The following is an 18,227-nucleotide window of genomic DNA, read 5'->3' as shown; positions in this document are numbered from 1 at the left end:
AACTAAGTCATGATACAGTTTGTTAACAAGTTAACAGCTTCACTCATTGTGTAATCTCAGACAGAGGCTATTTGCTTAATCGACAAATCTGACCCTGCAAATGTTGGTGCAGCGCAAGGAATAATGCAGTTCTACCCTAACCAAGACACATTTCGCTCCCACTAATAGTTAGGACAGTCACTGAAGCTAGGTTCCTACTCCTGGCTGGAGGTGTAAACCCAGAGAGGGTTCTCAGGAGGACTCTTCAAACGTGGTTTCACAAGGATGGAGTATGGTACGGGCCACTGGAACATTCAGATGGTTTGCTAGCCTTACATAGGCAACATGTGGTGCACATTCCATCTTTTCCCTAGGTGCTTGCCTACAGGAGGGGATTGTTTTGAGAAATCACCTCTTGTATCTTCTTCTAGAGCAATGAATATTGTGCTATATCAGTGGCTACACAGAAAATGCTTATATTACTCTTTTTCAAAATTTATAGATCAGTACAGACTATTGAAACATATCAGAAAGTAATCATGTATAATAGACTGACTTTAAACCAACAGTTGCATCGGAAAAGCTTTGTATTTGAATGTCTCAAAACTTCCAGTTTCCTGACCCTTTACCAGACTTGCACCAGTAAGCTAGAGGTAGAAGTATGCTTCCTATTACTGAACCACTGAGCCAGCTAGTCTCTTGATCTTACTTGGATTTGCACCAGTGGCATAGACATAAAATGCTCGGAATTCCATTAATGATTCATTAAGCCAGCTATTTCATGACTTCAGCTGGATCTGTACCAATGGCACACAGTTGAAGAGCTGTGTCCCACTGCTGATCCAGCTAGCCAACCAATTCAAAATAAAAAAGAACAGAGTTAAGAAATTACATTTAAGGAGCCACTATATATATATATATATATATATATAAAAATCAGACCCATGGGACAACAAAATTACAGAAATTATATTGAACACCTACTTTAAATGTGAAGTGTCTCTGATAACTTTCAATGAGTTTTTAGATTATCCTTGCCCACACTGTAATTGACAGAACAAACTAGTATCTTCCTGTAATCATACTGAAGTGAACGTTTTTTTTTTAAACCATGATTTCTACAGGTAACTAAACAAGTGCTTCCTATATGCTCAAACTGTTTCACCCGAATGAGTAATTAAAATATGTAATTCTATAGTGCTCATGATAAAATAAGAAAGCTTACTATGCTGGGCAGTGGGCTAAGACTACAAGGAACAAACCTGGCTGGAAGAGCCAGCTTAATGAACAGATATTGATAATTAACAGCTGGCAGACAACGTAATGTAAAAAATTTCCTGAAAGGTTACTAAGTTGAGTTCTATTTCAGCGCTGACATGACAAAATGTGATTGCCAGTTGTGCATTGACCTTGGGGAAACCTTGTTTTTCTCTGGACACTCCACGTGAACTCCAGTACGGACTGCCAGCATATTTTCTAGAATGTCTCCCTGCAGTAAAAGGTTTCTTGCTCACACACACTTGTTTCCTTACTCTCAAAAACTTGACTGCAGGACATCATCCCATGTACAATCTTCTCCTAAGCTATTACGGATCTACCATTATGTTAACGATCATCTAGTTTACAAGGATTATCATACCACAGTAATAAGCCCCCTCCTATTGATTTCAGTTTCTTCTTGACTCAGACTTTTAAAAATTTGTAAACTTACACCATTTCATTACATTAATACAATCTCCTCCTACATTTCTATACAAAAAACCCCACACAAATCCCAGTAGTAGGCACTTATAAACCAGGAAGTACTGAAGGTAACGTTGCCAGTGGAATCTGAATTCTGCCCCTCCTTCCTAACACCCACAAGGGCAAAAATCAACAGGCTACACAAGGAGACTATGAGATGCTCTGAATAAACAATGCTGGTTTTAGTGTAGGGTGTGAGAATCCTCTGCAGGAAGCTACAAAATGTCAAGTTACTTGCTTGTACTTTAGATAATTTCAGATACATTTAAGAAAAAAAATCTTTTTGTCTTGTCTACAGCAGAATATTCAACACACAGTGACTGAACACATGAGGGAACAGCAGCATGAGCACCAGCAATGCAGTATATCTTCAGTAACCATGCTGTTTTGGGTTCAGGCTTACACCCACCCACATATGTTGTATTATACCATTGCATAACCAGAGATCTCTGGAGCCTTAATTCTCAGTCTCTATGGCTGCACATGCTGCAACTGCTGTGCCAGTATAGAAATACTGATAGCATGTGCACCACCCCACCAAAGTGCTACTAGAGTGACTTTCCCCCAGACGTAGGGTATTTCTTCAGGCCTCTGTTTTTGCACTAGTAGTCCATGGAAGAAAATGATGCGCTAAAGAGAAAGCTCCTGAAGTGGTTCGTTAATGCCTATGCAAATCACAAATGCTTTCAGTAATTGTTTGTTAGCATACAGTCTAAAGGAGAATGATCTGGAGTCTGCCATTAGCAAGATGGTATTGAAACTTCAACAGGAATATCTGAAAATATAAATATCCACTGGAGTCAGAGGGCTTGGACTTGGACGCGGTTGATGGCGTTGCTATTAAATGTGGAAGGCATGTGCCTCCGTATTCAGTCAAAACCAGTTTAAATACTTGCTTTCAGACAGTGTCCTAGATCACATAGTACAAATAAGACAAAGTAAAGATGGCATGGTGCCGAGCTGCTTAGTCTAAAGGCTGTGTGTAGCAGCAGCTTGAATCTCAGGGGAGAGAGGGCAAGGGCTGCGAGGGGAGGAAGGGAAGCGGGCAGAGAAGGCTGCAAAAAGACCTCGCTGAGCCCTGGAGACTCGCGAGCGGTCGGGAAAATGTGGTGTCTCCCTATTTCATGCTGACCCAAGGAAAGGGTGACCGCCACCCTTGCTGCCTGCCTCCTCCCCCGACCGGGGGACTCTTCAGAAGGGGGCTGCTGGCCCCGCATGACCTCATGATGACAACCCCCGTGGATCCTGGGGACCACGAGCAACTCGGCTGCGAGCCCAGACCCCGCGGGTGACCCGGGAGCGCCGCGGGCTCAGCCCAGCCGCCCGCCCCGGCCAGGGCCGCCCCGCCGGGGCCAGCGGCGCCCGCACCCAGGGCGGGAGCCTCCGGGTGGAAAACGGAACAAAAAAGTGCTGGCACAGAGGGGCGCGCGGGGGCGCCCACCGGCTGCGGGCGGCCCGCCGGGGGGTGAAGGCAGGCGGGCAGCGGCCCGGGTTCGGGCGGCGCGCTGGCACAGCCGGCCGCGGCCCCGGGGTACCGGCTGGGCGGTCCGATGGCCGCTGGGCCGGGCGGCGGGGCCGGCTGCCCCGCGGCCACCTCGCCCCGCGCCACCGGGCCGGGACAGCTCCTGCCAGCGCCGCCGCTGCCGGCGTGACGTGGAACGGCATCGCGGGCGCAGGGTTCCAGCCCGCCGCCGGAGCCCTCAGGGGTCGGTGCACCGCCAGGGCTGCGCGGGCCCCCCCGCCCCGGGACGCGCGCGCCAGCCGCCGGCGCCGGGCCTAGCGGTCTCGGCACTGGATTGGTGCTGCCTGGGCCGCGCGCAGCACGCCAGTCTCGCGCTCACTGGGCCGGGCACCGCGTCGCGCCTGCCCCGCGCGCGGTTGCACCCGCTCGCCCCGCCCCGCCCCGCTCCGGGGTGGCCCCGCCGCCTGGCCCCGCCCCGCTCGGCCCTGCTCCTCCCCCTCTGCGCTCGGGCCGCTCTCGCGCTCCTGTCCCCTCCCCCCCGCTCGCTCCCTGTCAGTGCGGTGGCTGCGCCGGGAAACATGGCGTCGGAGGGGATGATTTTAACGAACCACGACCACCAAATCCGCGTCGGGGTCCTCACAGGTAACGGGCCGCGGCCGGCGGGGGGAGAGGCGGGGGGGAGGTGGGAGGTGGCCGCGGGCCGGTGCGCGCCGCCAGGCCGCCCCGCGGGCTGCCCCGGCCGCCGTCCCCTGTGGCGGCGCCGCCGCTGCGCAGGGAGCTGCCGCTCCGCCGTGCGTGCGGCGGCCTCGGCCGCGGCCCGGGCCCGGGGACGGGGACGTGGGGGCGGCGCTCCGGCCACCGGCGCCGCGGCGGGGACGTGTGCGCGAGGCCGGGAGGCGTCGGGCGCCGCTGCCGCAGGCGGGCGAGCGAGCGGGGCTGCCGGGCGCCGCAGCCCGGGGGACTGGCCAGGGAGTAACCCGCCCGGAGGGGACAGAGTGCGGCGGGGGGCGTCTGGCGCGGGGGACGGGGCCGAGCCTGGCCGGGCTTCTTCCGGAGGCGGTGGAGCTGTGAGTGCGAAGGCGTTCGGGAGAAGGGAGCCCGCGGCCGGCGCGGGCTGCGGGCCGGCGGGAGCGTGGCCTGCCTTCCTTGGGCGGCGGCGGGAGGCGGCCGGAGCTCCCGGCCCCGGGGGATGCCTTTAGCGTGGCACGCTGTGCGCGGCGAGCACCCTTAGGGTGACTCCTTCCCCTCCCCCTCCCTGGCCTGCACTTTCGGGCGGGTGGGGGGTGCGTTGCCTGTGTGCTTCTGTTGGGAGGGGGAGGAGGGCATGTGTGATGCCGCTGCTCACAGCGCATGGATGATGCTTTAATGAACCCCTGCACATGACATGCGGTGGTTGCACAGAGCGGTTCCCGGAGCCGGTACCCGTGCTGCAGGCTCCGAGGTTTCTTCTGCCTTGGGGCGGGGGGGGGGGCTTTGCGGTTATTCCGGTGTACCGTGGAGCTCGGCGGTCCGGTGGAAGCGCGGTAGGCCGCCCAGAAATGAAGCCCCGGGGCGTGCGGGCGTGTAAGGGCGTAAATAACGTTTCTGGTGAGGGAAGGGCGAGAGATTTTGGTGAAATTTTTGCGCGTCAAGCTCAGTAGCTTTTATCGGGAGCCTGGGAAGACATGACCGTTCATTGAAAGCGGCGGTGCGAGCCCGCTGAGGCATCGGAAGACGTTCGGAGTGAAAGAGGATGCATTCCTTGGGGAGAGGAGGCCTGGAGTTAACCTGAAAGTTAATCATTAAACCCAGCGATATTTATTTAACGCGAACGCCCCCGGCGGCTCACGCCTCCTTCGGAAGCGGGCCCGCGCCCGCGGTACTGGGGGTGTGTGTGCTGGGGGGGTGGCCGTGCCCGCAGTGCTAGGGAGATGGGGTGCTGGGGCATGGGGGGTGTCCCCGTGCCCGCGGAGCTGGGGGATGGGGGGTGTCCCCGTGCCCGCGGTGCTGGGGGGCCGTGTCCGCGGTGAGCGGCCGGGGCCCGGCGGGCGCTGTTCCGCCGGCGGGTGCTGAACGCGGCGCGCCCCGTGGGTGCCGCGGCGGCGGGAGCCCGGCCCTTCCTGGGAAGCGGTTGGCTGCAAGGTTATTCTGACGGGAAAGCGCTGGGAAGGCACGGTGTGGCAGAGGTGGAGGTCCTCAGCGTTGCATTCAGATTTCAGGCAGTCGTATCCTCAATAAGGACAGAGCAGGCCCGACCAGGTGCAAGAGTCCAGCTGGGGGAGTTTGTACCTTTTGTTCCCGAAAGCTGGGACTTACGTGCATAGTGCATTATGTATTATTGTAAAAGTTAAAGTGAGGAGGAGGTGTCTGCTAACAGAGTGGTGTAAGTGTGTTTTGCACAGCTTCGTGCTGTACAACTTGGATTATTATTCTTTGTTGATCAGTGAGCTGTAATAATTTTCACCTGTAAATGTTCCCAGGGTGCAGCGCCAGATACATATGGTGCTACAATCATTTAAATAATGATTAAGTCACAATAGATTTGGATAATCTTTCAGAATACATAGGTTTTTATTTTGTGCTATAAATCCTGTTTGAGCACTATGAAGCTCTTTTAACTTTGTATCCTAATTTGCAATTCCATTGAGAAGAGCGTGTGGTCTGATTTTAATTTTTTTGTTAAAAGGCATAAGCGAGCATAACAGTTTTAGCCCTTTTCCCCTCACTGTCACTGTTTTGAATTGCAGGCTGAAAAATTTTGCAGAGAACTCTTTTGCCATTTTGAAAGGGAACACCTTGGTTTGCAGTTTTCCTAGACTCCTTTTTGTCTATGTTTGTAGACATGAAATACAATTTTATATAAATGTGTTTCTGTAATATCATATATGTGGCCAAAATTAATTATTTTCCACTCTGGCATTTAATTTAACCCCTGAAAGAGAGTATTTCTATTTTGGAGGGTTTGGACCCCCTAGTTGTTTCTGCTCTTTCAGCTGTGGAAAGACAGTAAATTTAAAAAAAATCTCTCTTCTGAATTTTTCTTGTGGAAATGAACTAATAATCACTTCTTGGCTGGTGGATGAAGGAATAAGCGTAGGAATGGAAAGGTTAGGTATGAGCACTGGTTTTTTTTTTGCTTTTTGTTTAATCATTTAGAATAGTTCAGTGATCAGAAATTAATAATTAACATAACATGACTTCTTTAGTTTTTCTAATTAAGATCATGGCCATATGTTTGTTTTGTCAGCAGTATATACTTGTGGGTTTATCAGCACAGCTATATAGATTTATGTTCCTATTAGACATGGTATACTCAGTTTAGAAAGTACAATTACTGCACCTTATGATAGTGTTCAGATGGAATTTAAATTTACTTATGAGTAACTCCTTTGAACTAATTTGGAATAAAGTTCTGTGTTTATTTTGAATTGAGGATATAAAAAACCTATTTGGGCATGCTGTTAGCCTTGTCTGTTGTCAAGATTGATGCACATGGCTTGAGTATATTAATACAGAGTGATTTTTTTTTTTTTTGTGTAGCATAGTTTCATTGCATTCAGTTTTGTTTTGCATGTTGTTGTATTTAGTTTTGCTTAATAGATCTTTGCATCTTTGTGTGTATTGGTAGTTTCCTATCTAGAAACAAATGTGTATTTCTTCACCTGTGACAAATTAAGATGGGTACAACGGATTAGAGAAATAGAAAGTTTGCTTATTGTTTAGCCAAAGTAACTTATTGTGTTCAAATGCAAAATTTTGCAGGATGCAGCACCTCGTGTTTTCAAAAAAATACTATTTGTTAACTTTTCTTATATCCAAACTGTTAAGGTCTTTTAGTTAAGAGTCTGTGAGAAGAACGGAGTCCATTAGGACTTTTTCTCAATGTGGAAGAACTGTCTTCCTGAAATCTGGGGAAGTACTTTAGTGTATACAGTATCTGCTGACTTGCAGATGTCATTCATGTTTATTTTTGAGTCCCTGTACAGAAGGTTGTAGAGTTAAGCTTATTTACTGGAACGGGGGGAAATATAAACAATGACAGATTACAAAGTCATGAAACTTGTTGTGAACTAGAGGGCTGTGTCTTATGTGAATAGGAAGTCTCACCAGTTTGTGGCTAGAAAACTGAGTTCTAATCTTTGTGTGTTGTTTTTTCAAGACATTTTGCAACATGTGAAAAGAATGCAACCATGAAAGTGTCATATCCAGCCCCAGTGTTTAATGAAGTGTTCAGATTAAAGGTACTGCGCACTTAAGTTCCAAACCTAGTTTTCCCTCTTCCACCACTGATACATGGCGCATGCACATGAACTAATAATGGAGCTTCAGTGTTATGTTGTCATTGGGTTACGCTTATGGTAAAATGCATTTTAAAAGGACTGTAATGCTGACTGTCAGATTGGGAGAATATTGTTATAGAGAATGAGTTTTCAGGGTTGAGCTAACAATGGCCAAAGCTTTGTCATTTATATATTCTGAATATCTTCTTTTTAAAAATGAAACACAGAGAAATAAGTAACATGGAGTAGATAAGTAAAAAAGAGAGAAAAGGAGTAGATAAGTAAAAAAGAGAGAAAATGACTACATTTATGGTAAAGGTTGGATTATATGCATGTGCTATCTGCAGTGTTGTACACTGGTGCTTCCTTAGTAAAATACAGATCTTGATAGAGAATTACTCTGATTGCCCCTTGCAAGTCTTTCATGTTTTTGATTTCTGTGACAGAACGGTTGTTAATCAGTTACCGTTGGTGTCAGGATATTGGACTTGGATTACTAAGTACAGAGTTTTGTAATGCTAAAGTTGGCTAGAAAAGAGAAGGCAATGTGCGTGGTACCCAGAATTGAGTCAATATTAGGTCATCGTTCACTGGTGGTGACATTGGTAAAAGTTACGTAATCTGTGAGCTTTCTTGTTACGTGAGGGACTAAGTGGCCTCTTGACTAGAACCATCCAAAGAGATCTAAACGATGTTGCCATCTCCACTAGCCTGATGGAAAAAAGAGACTCTGGTTCTCTCTGGTTGCCCTTTTATGTTGTCATTTTCCTTCTCCATCCCCATTTTCTTCTTCTTTACCTCTCTCTTTGTTTTCTGTCCAGTAAGCATCTAGTGTAGCTGGTCAAAACTTGATGTTCTGTTACATGTTTTTTTCAGAATATTCCTGATAAAGCTTGTCAAAACTGGGGTCGGCTAATAAAGCTTCTTTCAGTGTTTGTCTGCTCTTGGGGCAGGTCTGTGAGAAAGAGTCATCTCTAGACACAAACAGCATTTTCTGCCTTTGTTCCTCTTTTTGTATTGTTTTTTGCTTGTTTTAAAAAACAAAATATCCCAGACTAACTTTCTTTTTCAGGATAGTTCTATTGTATTTCGTATTGATTAAAAAGTGGTGATGCAGCTTTTTACCGCTATGAAACATTTTTACAATTAAAATTACAAATGCAATACTTCACTAATCATTTCTTCTTCAGGTACTTTATTATTCCTTTCTTCTTCTAAGTAGAGATTAAAACATTTTGAATGGTAGTTGTTACCATGGGTCTATGCAACAAAGCAAACAAAGGTTTCTGAATGCATAACCTCAGACTTTGTTTAGCCTCTTAACACTTAGCATCTTTAAGTGTCCGAGACAGTTTTGTTTGTTGAAATGACACAGCACGTACACATTGTGTCTGAATTTATCACTTTGAAGGAAGTATTCTTCTCGGATAGTGAAGGCCTTGTCTGCTTGAAAACATCTTCCAAATGGATTACCTGGGCAGATCTGAAGTTCACTGATACAAAAGTTCCTCAAAATTATCTTGGAGAAACATTGGGAACAAAATACTTACGGTGTCACTGTTTGTTGGTTGAGACTGTTAGAAATATGTATGCTGTTGGTTTTCCAACTGAAAATTTGTATGCTTCTCTCAACTTTCTTCTAAGGCTCTTCATTAATAGCAAGCCAGTTGAAAGATCTTTTTTCTCAGTTGTGATGCTATTCACATTTTGGACATGCATTAGAGTTACAGTGAACTTTCTTACAGAGCGTGCGTGGGAGGGTAAGGACTGACATAAAATTTGCTAGGGATTATTGCCAAATTGCCCTAATTGTCTAAATTGAAGTTGGTTAGCTTTTTGCTTGTGATCTGCCTTTGTGTCAAAACCCACATCTTATTGGGCACTTGTCTTCAAAACACAGGTTCAAGTCATAGCTTTTCCTAGGATCCTTAGTTTTCTTCCAAGTACTTCATTCAGTGAATGAGTGGCAGTAGACAGATGCTGTACTTCCATTAAGAGTAAAACATTCTAGACTCTAGCAACATTGGTTTTTGTCTTTCCCAGCTGCAAGGCTGTCATAACGTTGAGTTTATCCGTAGAAGCTAGGAGATCTCCCTCTTTTCCATTTGTAGCTGTAAGTCTTCACTAAAGCATTTCTTTCTATTTTTTTGATATGGCTGTGATGATAAGCTTTTTGCTAGTGAAAATGATCGGTACAATTGTTCAGTTTCCTTTTTATAGTGTAACAGTGCTGAATAGGAACCTTTACCTTTTACGGTTAAAGAGGAAGAAATTCATGGATTTTTTTTACCCCCCTGTTTTTTAATGTGCGGTGTGGAACAAAAATTGGTGACTGGAATCTCGCTGATACAGCACACTACTTACAGTTTAATCTGCTTGGTATGATAGTGCTTTTTAACTGAAAGAAGTGGAAACACTGAAGTTAAAAGCATATAAAGCAAGATTATTTCCTAACTATACATGGATGCTTTAATTAATTCCTACGTATGTAAGAAATGGCCATTAATTTGGAGTTTTATGTGTTCTTATAGAGCAGGGGTGAGAAGTCTTGCAATAATCAGTGTTCCTTGATTTGGAGTTTACTTACCCAAATACAATTGAAAGACTTCCATCTTCGCCCATGCTCCATGCCTGCAGTTCATATTTAGTAGTACGGGGCTTATGCATTACATTATGCTTTCATTTACTTTTCTAGGTTTACATTTGTCTTCTTTTCCAGTAATGTGGAGAAATCTTTTGTGCTTACCTACCTTAAAAATTAGTGAATGTGGATTTCATGAGAACCAGCTTAGTTCTGGAGAAACCCTGAATTGGTTTGCTGGCTTCATTAGATGAACAATAGCAGATTATATGACCATCAGTCCCTGTTTTGGAAAGTCTAGCCTACAAAAGCCTAATACACAGACATGGAATTTCTCACCTTTAGTGTTGATTTAGCTATATCTGACTGTTTGCTTGTTTCCAAGTAAGAGTAAAGCATCTTTTGTTGAGAGGTGCTTTTATATCATATTCGGATTTCACCCAGAGCTTTTCTGAAAATTTCTATCTTGAAATTTATAACACTTTATAAAAGCAAAGAAGTTTGCTGTGCAGTGCCTTTGTGAAGTGAAAGTTAAGATTTTGAGTTTTCTTTTTTTTTTCTTTCTGCTTTTTTAGTTGTTCAAGCTAAAAAAGTCTGAGTATGTGGGAAAGTATTTTTTTTTCTTATTCTGATGGTTGCAAACCGTCATTCTGATGGCTGAAAACCTTATTCTGATGGTTGAAAATCATAGGTTGAAAACATATTTGCTGATAGGTTTTAATTTTATTTTTTTTTTAAATAAGGATAGTTTATTGTGGTCTGCAATTTGTGAGATTGATATTATGTAACAGGAGGATATGATAACTAAAAATGAGAACAAATTTTAGCTCTTCTTAAGGTCTTGAACTACAGATTAAATAAAACAAATGATTTACATTCTGTGCCTATGTGTAGATGTAGTATGCAAGTCTTTACTTCTTGAATTGAAATGGTCTTATTAACAGTCTTGTGTATGGTAGAATTCTTGAAAGCTTAGCAGAATGCCTGAAAAAGCTGTTCTTGGAGAATAGAAGGGTAATAAACAGCCATATGGGAAATAAGCAGGTAGCAGCCTTTGTTTGTGGAATATTCTTAATTAATAAGAAAGTAGCATAGCCTTTTAGGTTTTGTTTTGGTTTTTTTTTTTTTTTAAATCACAAAACAATTGAGAGAAGTAAGTTACAGTTTACAAGGAACAGTAATTGCATTAAAAAAGTGCTCAGGAAAAGTAGGCTTAATTAGGCAGTTATCTTAGAAAATCTCGTTTTGCAAGTAAGGGATTTGTATGTGATGTTTTGTTTACTTGTTTTCACACTAATTTACTGAGGCCTATTTTATGTCTAACTTACTCATCAAGTGGAAAAAAATTAGCATAAACCCTCAAGAATAATCTTCTATGTACATTTTGCAAAATCCTGCAAAACACTGCTCTGTCCTACTATTACAAGGTGGGTGAATGATATTAATGGTATTTTGTAAGGAATAAAATGCATTGTCTGTTCCTCAAACTGTGAGATAAATAGCAAAACTTCCACTGGCTGACTTCAGGGATTTAGTGAATAGCTATGTATTACAAAATCTATTTTTGCGCAGTAAGTGTTTTTTAATGTATACCAAGACCTGAAAGAACTGACTCAATGTTAATTTAGCTCTGTATGCGAGTTACCTAGAATAGTAATCTTCAATAGTTTTATACTTAATATGAGACTTCATTGCGTATTCAACATGCAAATTGTAATAGTAGACCAATATTGTAATATGTTAAGTATTGCATACGTGTTCAGGACCACAACTATAGAAATGCATAGAATCATTTGGGTTGGAAGGGGCCCTAAAGATCATCTAGTTCCAGCCTCCCTGCCCTGGGCAGGGACACCGTCCACTAGACCAGGTTGCTCACAGCCCCATCCAGCCTGGCCTAGAACACTGCCAGGGATGGGGCATCCACAGCTTCTCTGGGCAACCTGTTCCACTGTCTCACACCCTCACAGTGAAGAATTTCTTTCTAATATCTAATCTAAATCTACTCTCTTTCAGTTTAAAGCCATTCCCCCTTGTCCCATCACTACATGCCCTTGTGAAAAGTCCCTCTGCAGCTTTCTTGTAGGCCCTCTTTAGGTACAGTTAAGGCTGCTCTAAGGTCTCCCCCGGAGCCTTTTCTTCCGCAGGCTCAACTACCCCAACTCTCTCAGCACACAGGAGAGGTGCTCCAGCCCTCTGATCATCTTTGTGGCCCTCCTCTGGACTTGCAGCAACAGGTCTGTGTTCTTTTTGTGTTGGGAGCCCCAGAGCTGAACGCAGCACTGCAGGTGGGGTCTCACGAGGGCCAAGTAGAGGGAGAGAATCACCTCCCTCGACCTGTTGGTGACGCTTCTTTTGATGCAGCCCAGGGTACGGTTGGCTTTCTGGGCTGCAGGCACACATTGCTGAGCCATGTTGAGCTTCTCGTCCGCCAACACCCCCGAGTCTTTCTCATCAGGGCTGCTCTCAGCCCATTCCCTGCCCAGCCTGTGCTTGGGATTGTCCCAGCCCACATGTTTCTCAGCTATACTATTTCCTCTTCTAATTAAATTATATTGCTTATTATGTTGTAGAGTGAAGAAGCAGAATGCACGTGGGCTTTGAACCATATTATTTTTTGGGCTTTTGAGTACATACTGTGTGGTTATGAAACTCTTAGTTTTGTACAATTTCTTCATTGTACTGTATATTGTCGGGAATTTGAAGTCTATGTGGAATATTTTTCATTTGAAAAGTATTTCTTATATTTTGTTGTTTTTTTTCTGTATCATATATAACTTTTGAGACCTAAAAGTGGGAAGTAGAAATTGAAGTATATGGTGTGGGTTTGTATTTTGCTGGTGTTCTGGATTTTTTTGGGGGGTTTTGTTGTGTTTTAGGTTTTGGTTTTTTTTCATGTATGCTTTGGGGGATTTAGATTCATGCTGAAATCTAGGAAGTGAGCTGTTAATCAGAATAATTTTATGGGAAGCTATATGGATGAAGAACAATAATGCATTCTTCAGGAATTAAAACAAATTGCAGTGAAGTATCCTGCAGATCTGACTCAGAAGAGAAAGATTCCTAGGATCTCTGCAAATGACAGAATAGACAGAGATAGCCATTAAAAAAATAATACCCCCTTTTCTCTTAGCAAGCTGCTTTTAATGCCCTGATAGGCTGTTTAGGGAGAGATGGATAGGAAGGCCTGAGATGAAATCTGTAAAGCTTTCGTTCAGTAATTCTTGGAGAGATACTGAATGTGGCACTAGTTAGGGATCTGGCAAACCAAGACACTTCTACTCTGATACTTCTTACCCCTTCCTGAAACAATTTTCATGGGCTTATGAGGACAGACCAGACTAAAAGAGATGCTGGGGTCAGGCAGGTAGGTATCCTTTTACCTAGGTACTTGAAAATCTTGTCTTAGGAAAGTTTGGGGAGCAGTGTATGTTTCTGGAAGGAGAAGAATTCTGGGAACTCAAATAGGTATTGGGTATCTTCCCACTGACATGATTCTTTCGTATGCTGTAGAGTAGCGTCATAGCAGTGTAGATGGTGAGAAGCCAAAGGCTTACTATGTACTCCCTGTCAGAATCTTCATCTCAGAATCAAATCAGGAGAAAGCAGCCAGATGCCTAAAACCAAGTACATATCTGATGAGAAAAATGCCTGTTGTTTCCAGAAAAAAAACCACCCAAATATTAAAGGGAATAGGTACTTCCCATTTCCTCTGTTTTTAGCTTAATTTTCCTTTTTAGTTGCCTGAATATTCAAGGGGAGACATTAAGCAAGCCTACAGCAAATCAAGGATCCTCAAAATCAGCTGCCTTGGAAAAATAACCTGTAAATTAAGCATACTTAGGACAAATGTTATGAAACATATCTTCAAAAGATACACAGGGACAAAGCGTTTCTGTAGATAATACTCTGAAAGCTTGAAAGATGCTGGGAAAAAGTTGCAACAGATGCTTGTATGTGTGTAACTCCCTCTGATTAAAACTTCAGCATTGCTGTTAGGCTCAGATTTAATACTTTAAAAAAGTTTAGAGAGTATTTTTGAAGAAAAGGTATATAAAGTGGAGTTTTTTGGGAATGTTTTTGTAATCTCCAGAATTTTCTTCTACTTGATTATAATGTCCTGAAAGAATTCCTTCTCAGATAGTCACTCCAGTGATACTTCTTTTGCCCTAATAGATGTATATAGTAGATCAGTGAGGTATAACTACTTAGCTACTAGCTTTAGCTAAATCTAACCAAAAATACTTCTAGTTATTGTAAAATATACTTGATGGCAGACTTTTTTAATGATCACTTCTATTGAACAGACTGAAAAGTCTGGGACGGGGGTGGGATTTTCTTCGCTTCTAACCTCCCATTGTGTGGGATTCCAGACCATTCTGGACATGCAGAAATTTGTTCTGGCATTTATTTAGCAAAATAAAGAAAAGGAGAAAACAGTAAAACTTATGTAGAAAAACCAGGAGACTTAAGAGGGTGTTGAGATTTTTTTGTAGAAATCTTTGAACTTTTTCAAGTAGATGTGACTACAGTGTAGTGCTATATGGCGTAATTCTTTGGATAGAAGGCAAAGCACAGAGCTTCAAGAAGTTGGGAACAGGCATGTTAGTAAGATGTGTACGGTTCAAGTTGAGTATATTTAAACTGCTCCAGAATCTAATGCTATTCTGACATCTGCTATTTAGGAACATTCTCTGTTCCACAGTAGGGAGGTAAGCTGTAAAACCTTAAGGTTTGATCTTGCCAGTTAAATTCTAGTGCAGTGAGAATTAAAACTATTACTAGTGTCTCCAGTGTGCAGGACCTTCTTACCTGAATGACACTCAGGGTTTTTTTTCCTAAGTATCAAAGATCAAAATGGAAACTCTAAAATTCTCATTAAAAGCAACTACTGAAAAAAGCAACTGCTGAAGAATTTTCCTGGGATCATTAAGCCTCAAGAAGGATGCTCACCTGCCTGTACCTATTTCTTTATTCCAAAGGGTATAGCTCTAGTTTATGCACAATAGTTTCAGTACATGACTTTTCTCTTTGGCTTGGCAGTTGATCAAAGAGAATTAGTGAAAATACTAGTTGTCATTTCACCATTGTTTTGTCAGAAAAGGGTTCAAGTAGACTTTTTGGAGTACTTTGATGAACAGAACATCTTTCTTGAAAAGGCATCTGAGGCTAATTTTTGTATAGCATTAAACTGGGACATCATGGATTATCTTTAATATTAGAAAAGTCTCTTAATTACTTGATAGCTTGTCTTATATTTGGTTATTGTTATTTGTAAGATGCTGTGAGGACTCATCAAATAATAAGGGAGATTTTAGATGTGAAATAGTAATCATATTCAGTATTTCTTAGCAGAATAGTAGTAGGTTCTGGTACCCTCCCCAAAATTTTAGCAAGTCTTCATACTCAGATTATTCCTAGTATCCTTCTGCACTGAACAAAGACCTGCTAAAAATGTTCTACCTGTTCTACGGCCTCTGGAAAGTAAATTCAGCTGTGCATGTGAAAAATATGCAGACAAAACCCACTTTAAAATGAATGGTTGAGGTCTCATTAGCATCTAGAAAATATCTTAACAATTAGGACACATTGAAGAGCTTCCTCTGTGTTTAAGATATTGTGAAAACATCAGCCTAGAGCCAATTGAGGCAGTAGCAAAATATATATTATAATTAATTCAGAGCATAAATTTAAACTTAACCCCCTAGATGCTGTCATTTCAACAAGCAGCCATTGCAGGAAAAAAACAAGCAGATGCAGAAATTCTTTATATTTGGGTAAGCAGGTGCTCTCTCAATTCTGCAATGATAAGTAGACAATTAAAAAAAAATCTTTGCTTTTGTCCTGTACTTACATAAGTCATTTGACTGTAATTCAGTAAGTTAACCTAGCTTTCGTGATTTCATTCTATTTGAGTAAGCAGTACAGCCTTAAAGAAGCAGATTTGTAGAGCAAACCACTTACTTCTGGGGGTTTCACACCCACACTATTCATGATGTTTTACTTCATGCTAGCTCAAAACCTATGGATTGAACTCTAAGTAATGGTTGGGGTGCATTAGGTGCACTCTTGGAGTACATCGCATTTAGTTTGTCCAAAACGAGTTCAGCATTAGTGCTTAGATCCTTCTCTGCAGCGTGAACCAAAGTGTGGTGATTGGGGGCCGTCAGGAGATAGCTGGAAAGCCACACTCTTGAACCCAACAGAACTAATACAGAGATGCTGTTGACTATTATTTGCCTCCACAGTGTTGTGTGCACACCTCCTACAATTCTTGTGTCTGCCAGAGAGGTCTTCCAGTGGGTAGCACTGGGGACAGTTCCCTGATGATGGGAAGTGTCTGGAAAGATACTGGCTCTTGAACTGTTCCTGTGACTTGAAATTACTTTTAAGATAGCCTAAAGTAAAACTCAGTAGTAAGTAGAAGTATTTCAAATGTCCAAATTAACCCATACAATTACAAATTTTTATAAAATCTATAGATGAAAAAATGACAGAAAGAGCATGTTTACACTAACAGTTTGGACAGGCCATCCCTGTACCTAGCTGACTTGCCTGTTAGGAAAATACATACAGCACTTTTGTCAGGGATTTTGTCTTCCTTCACTACATCTCCATGTGCGTTATTCAGAGATAATTTTCTTCTGGTGTACCACGCAGTCTGCTGTAACTGGTCACCTCTTTAGAGCCCAAGGTTTAATCTTATGCCTCATGGGATTTTGGTCATGGTTCTACCATCAGTGCTGCTTGTTCAGTGCTGTGCTGTGCTAGCATAACCTGTTGTGTGGCTGTGTGGTCAGGCAACTGAAACAGGTAAGACTTAACCTGCCAGAAAAAAGGGATCCTTTCCAGCTGAATCAGCTGTGTGATCTGGTTCAGCACTGAGCTCTACCGATTTCTGCTTAAGTAGGAGAATGGTGAACAAGGCTGGCAATTCTTTTACTTCTACTGTCAAATTTTTTAGACTCTGTTCTTTATTTAGTGCTTTTCTATCCTCTCACTTTTCACTCTGTGCAAAACAAATTTGACTGGCTAACCTAATGGAAAACTGCTCTTCTTTTGGGGAATTACTTTTCTGCAGCCTGAACAAATTGGATCAACTCAGTGAGGGACCTCAGGAGTGCCAGTGTGAAGGAGGGGCTGGACTGCACAGGTGGGATAGATAAGGATGGGAGATGGGACTTCTGCTTTCTAATCACAGCTCAAACATGTGATCGTGTGTTGGTTTTGTGTAGTTCACTTGCATTAATTCAGAAGATAGTCTTGACACTCCTTTATCTAACCAAGTGTTGTCTCCTTTCTTAGAAGTTTTGCTTTGTCAGGCCAGGTATCCTATTGGTGGTATTTGCTAGCTTGTCCTGACTGATGCGTGAAGGCTGCCCCTGCTGAATAACAAGCAGGAAAAAAACATAGTGAAGTAAGGGAAGGATTTGTCCATTATAGGAAATTATTTTGTGGAGGAGGTAACTCAAGATATAGTTTTCCATTTTGTATGTAAACTTCTTTGATTCTTGTGAGTAGTGGCTAGGTGAGTGTAAAGACTATGGTAGGCATTTATGTTTAATGAAGGGCTGAACATTTGGTAACTTGCATGTGTTAAGTAGGTAATGAGAAGATCTGAACATTAGACTTCTGCAATGTTAAGCTTAGGAAAAGGTGAACACTGTTATGCATTTACACGCGAGTAGGGTCTCTTCTTGTTAATGTGTAATTTTTAATAGTCTAAACTTCTAACATTTAGTTTTTGTAACTTATGGTCTTGACTATAGTGTGCCTGACAACCAGTTTGAAGACTATATACATATAATGTGTATAAACATTTATTATATATCAAATATTAATTATTAAGTATATGACAAATTACCTATGCCTGCTAGATCTATTTTGCCTTCTGTTTGAGAGAATTCTTTGGTACCATTCAGTCTGTCATCTTACTTAGGCTCAGTATAGTTTTTCTAAGCCTGTCTTTACCAGTGTGATTAGCTAATATGCTACCTGAGGATGCGAACCTGATATGTACTAAATGGCAGTTGATATGCTATTGACTTTTTTTTCTGTTATTGGATGCCTGTCTGTACACCAACTATTTAAAACATCTGCATGCAAGATCATTTTCTAATCTTACTTCTGTCTTGCATACCACCTTCTTGCTCGCCTGAATAGAATCTTTAGCTTTCTTTTGGGTGGACTGTTACCCATGTGA

The 18,227-nt window shown here is 42.8% G+C and overlaps 1 protein-coding gene across 10 annotated transcripts in view; it reads left to right on the top strand.

Moving 5' to 3' along the window:
• The first annotated feature begins 3,685 nt into the window (after positions 1-3,685).
• GPHN (gephyrin) overlaps positions 3,686-18,227 on the top strand; it is a 297,146-nt gene continuing 282,604 nt past the window's right edge. For 7 of the 10 annotated variants that reach the window (XM_040600164.1, XM_040600163.1, XM_040600161.1 and 4 more), the window contains exon 1: positions 3,686-3,826. In XM_040600164.1, coding sequence (XP_040456098.1) covers positions 3,763-3,826 — 64 coding nt within the window. In that variant the 5' untranslated portion in view covers positions 3,686-3,762. Of the gene's footprint in view, positions 3,827-7,322; positions 7,405-18,227 lie in introns of all 10 variants that reach the window. The other 3 variants (XM_040600165.1, XM_040600162.1, XM_040600166.1) reach the window with 2 other exon arrangements.

The sequence above is a fragment of the Falco naumanni genome, chromosome 7 (genome assembly GCF_017639655.2).
Source record: "Falco naumanni isolate bFalNau1 chromosome 7, bFalNau1.pat, whole genome shotgun sequence".
Taxonomy (NCBI): Eukaryota; Metazoa; Chordata; class Aves; order Falconiformes; family Falconidae; genus Falco; species Falco naumanni.
Note: the sequence above shows the minus strand (reverse complement) of the source record. Positions and strands in the feature narration are given on the sequence as shown.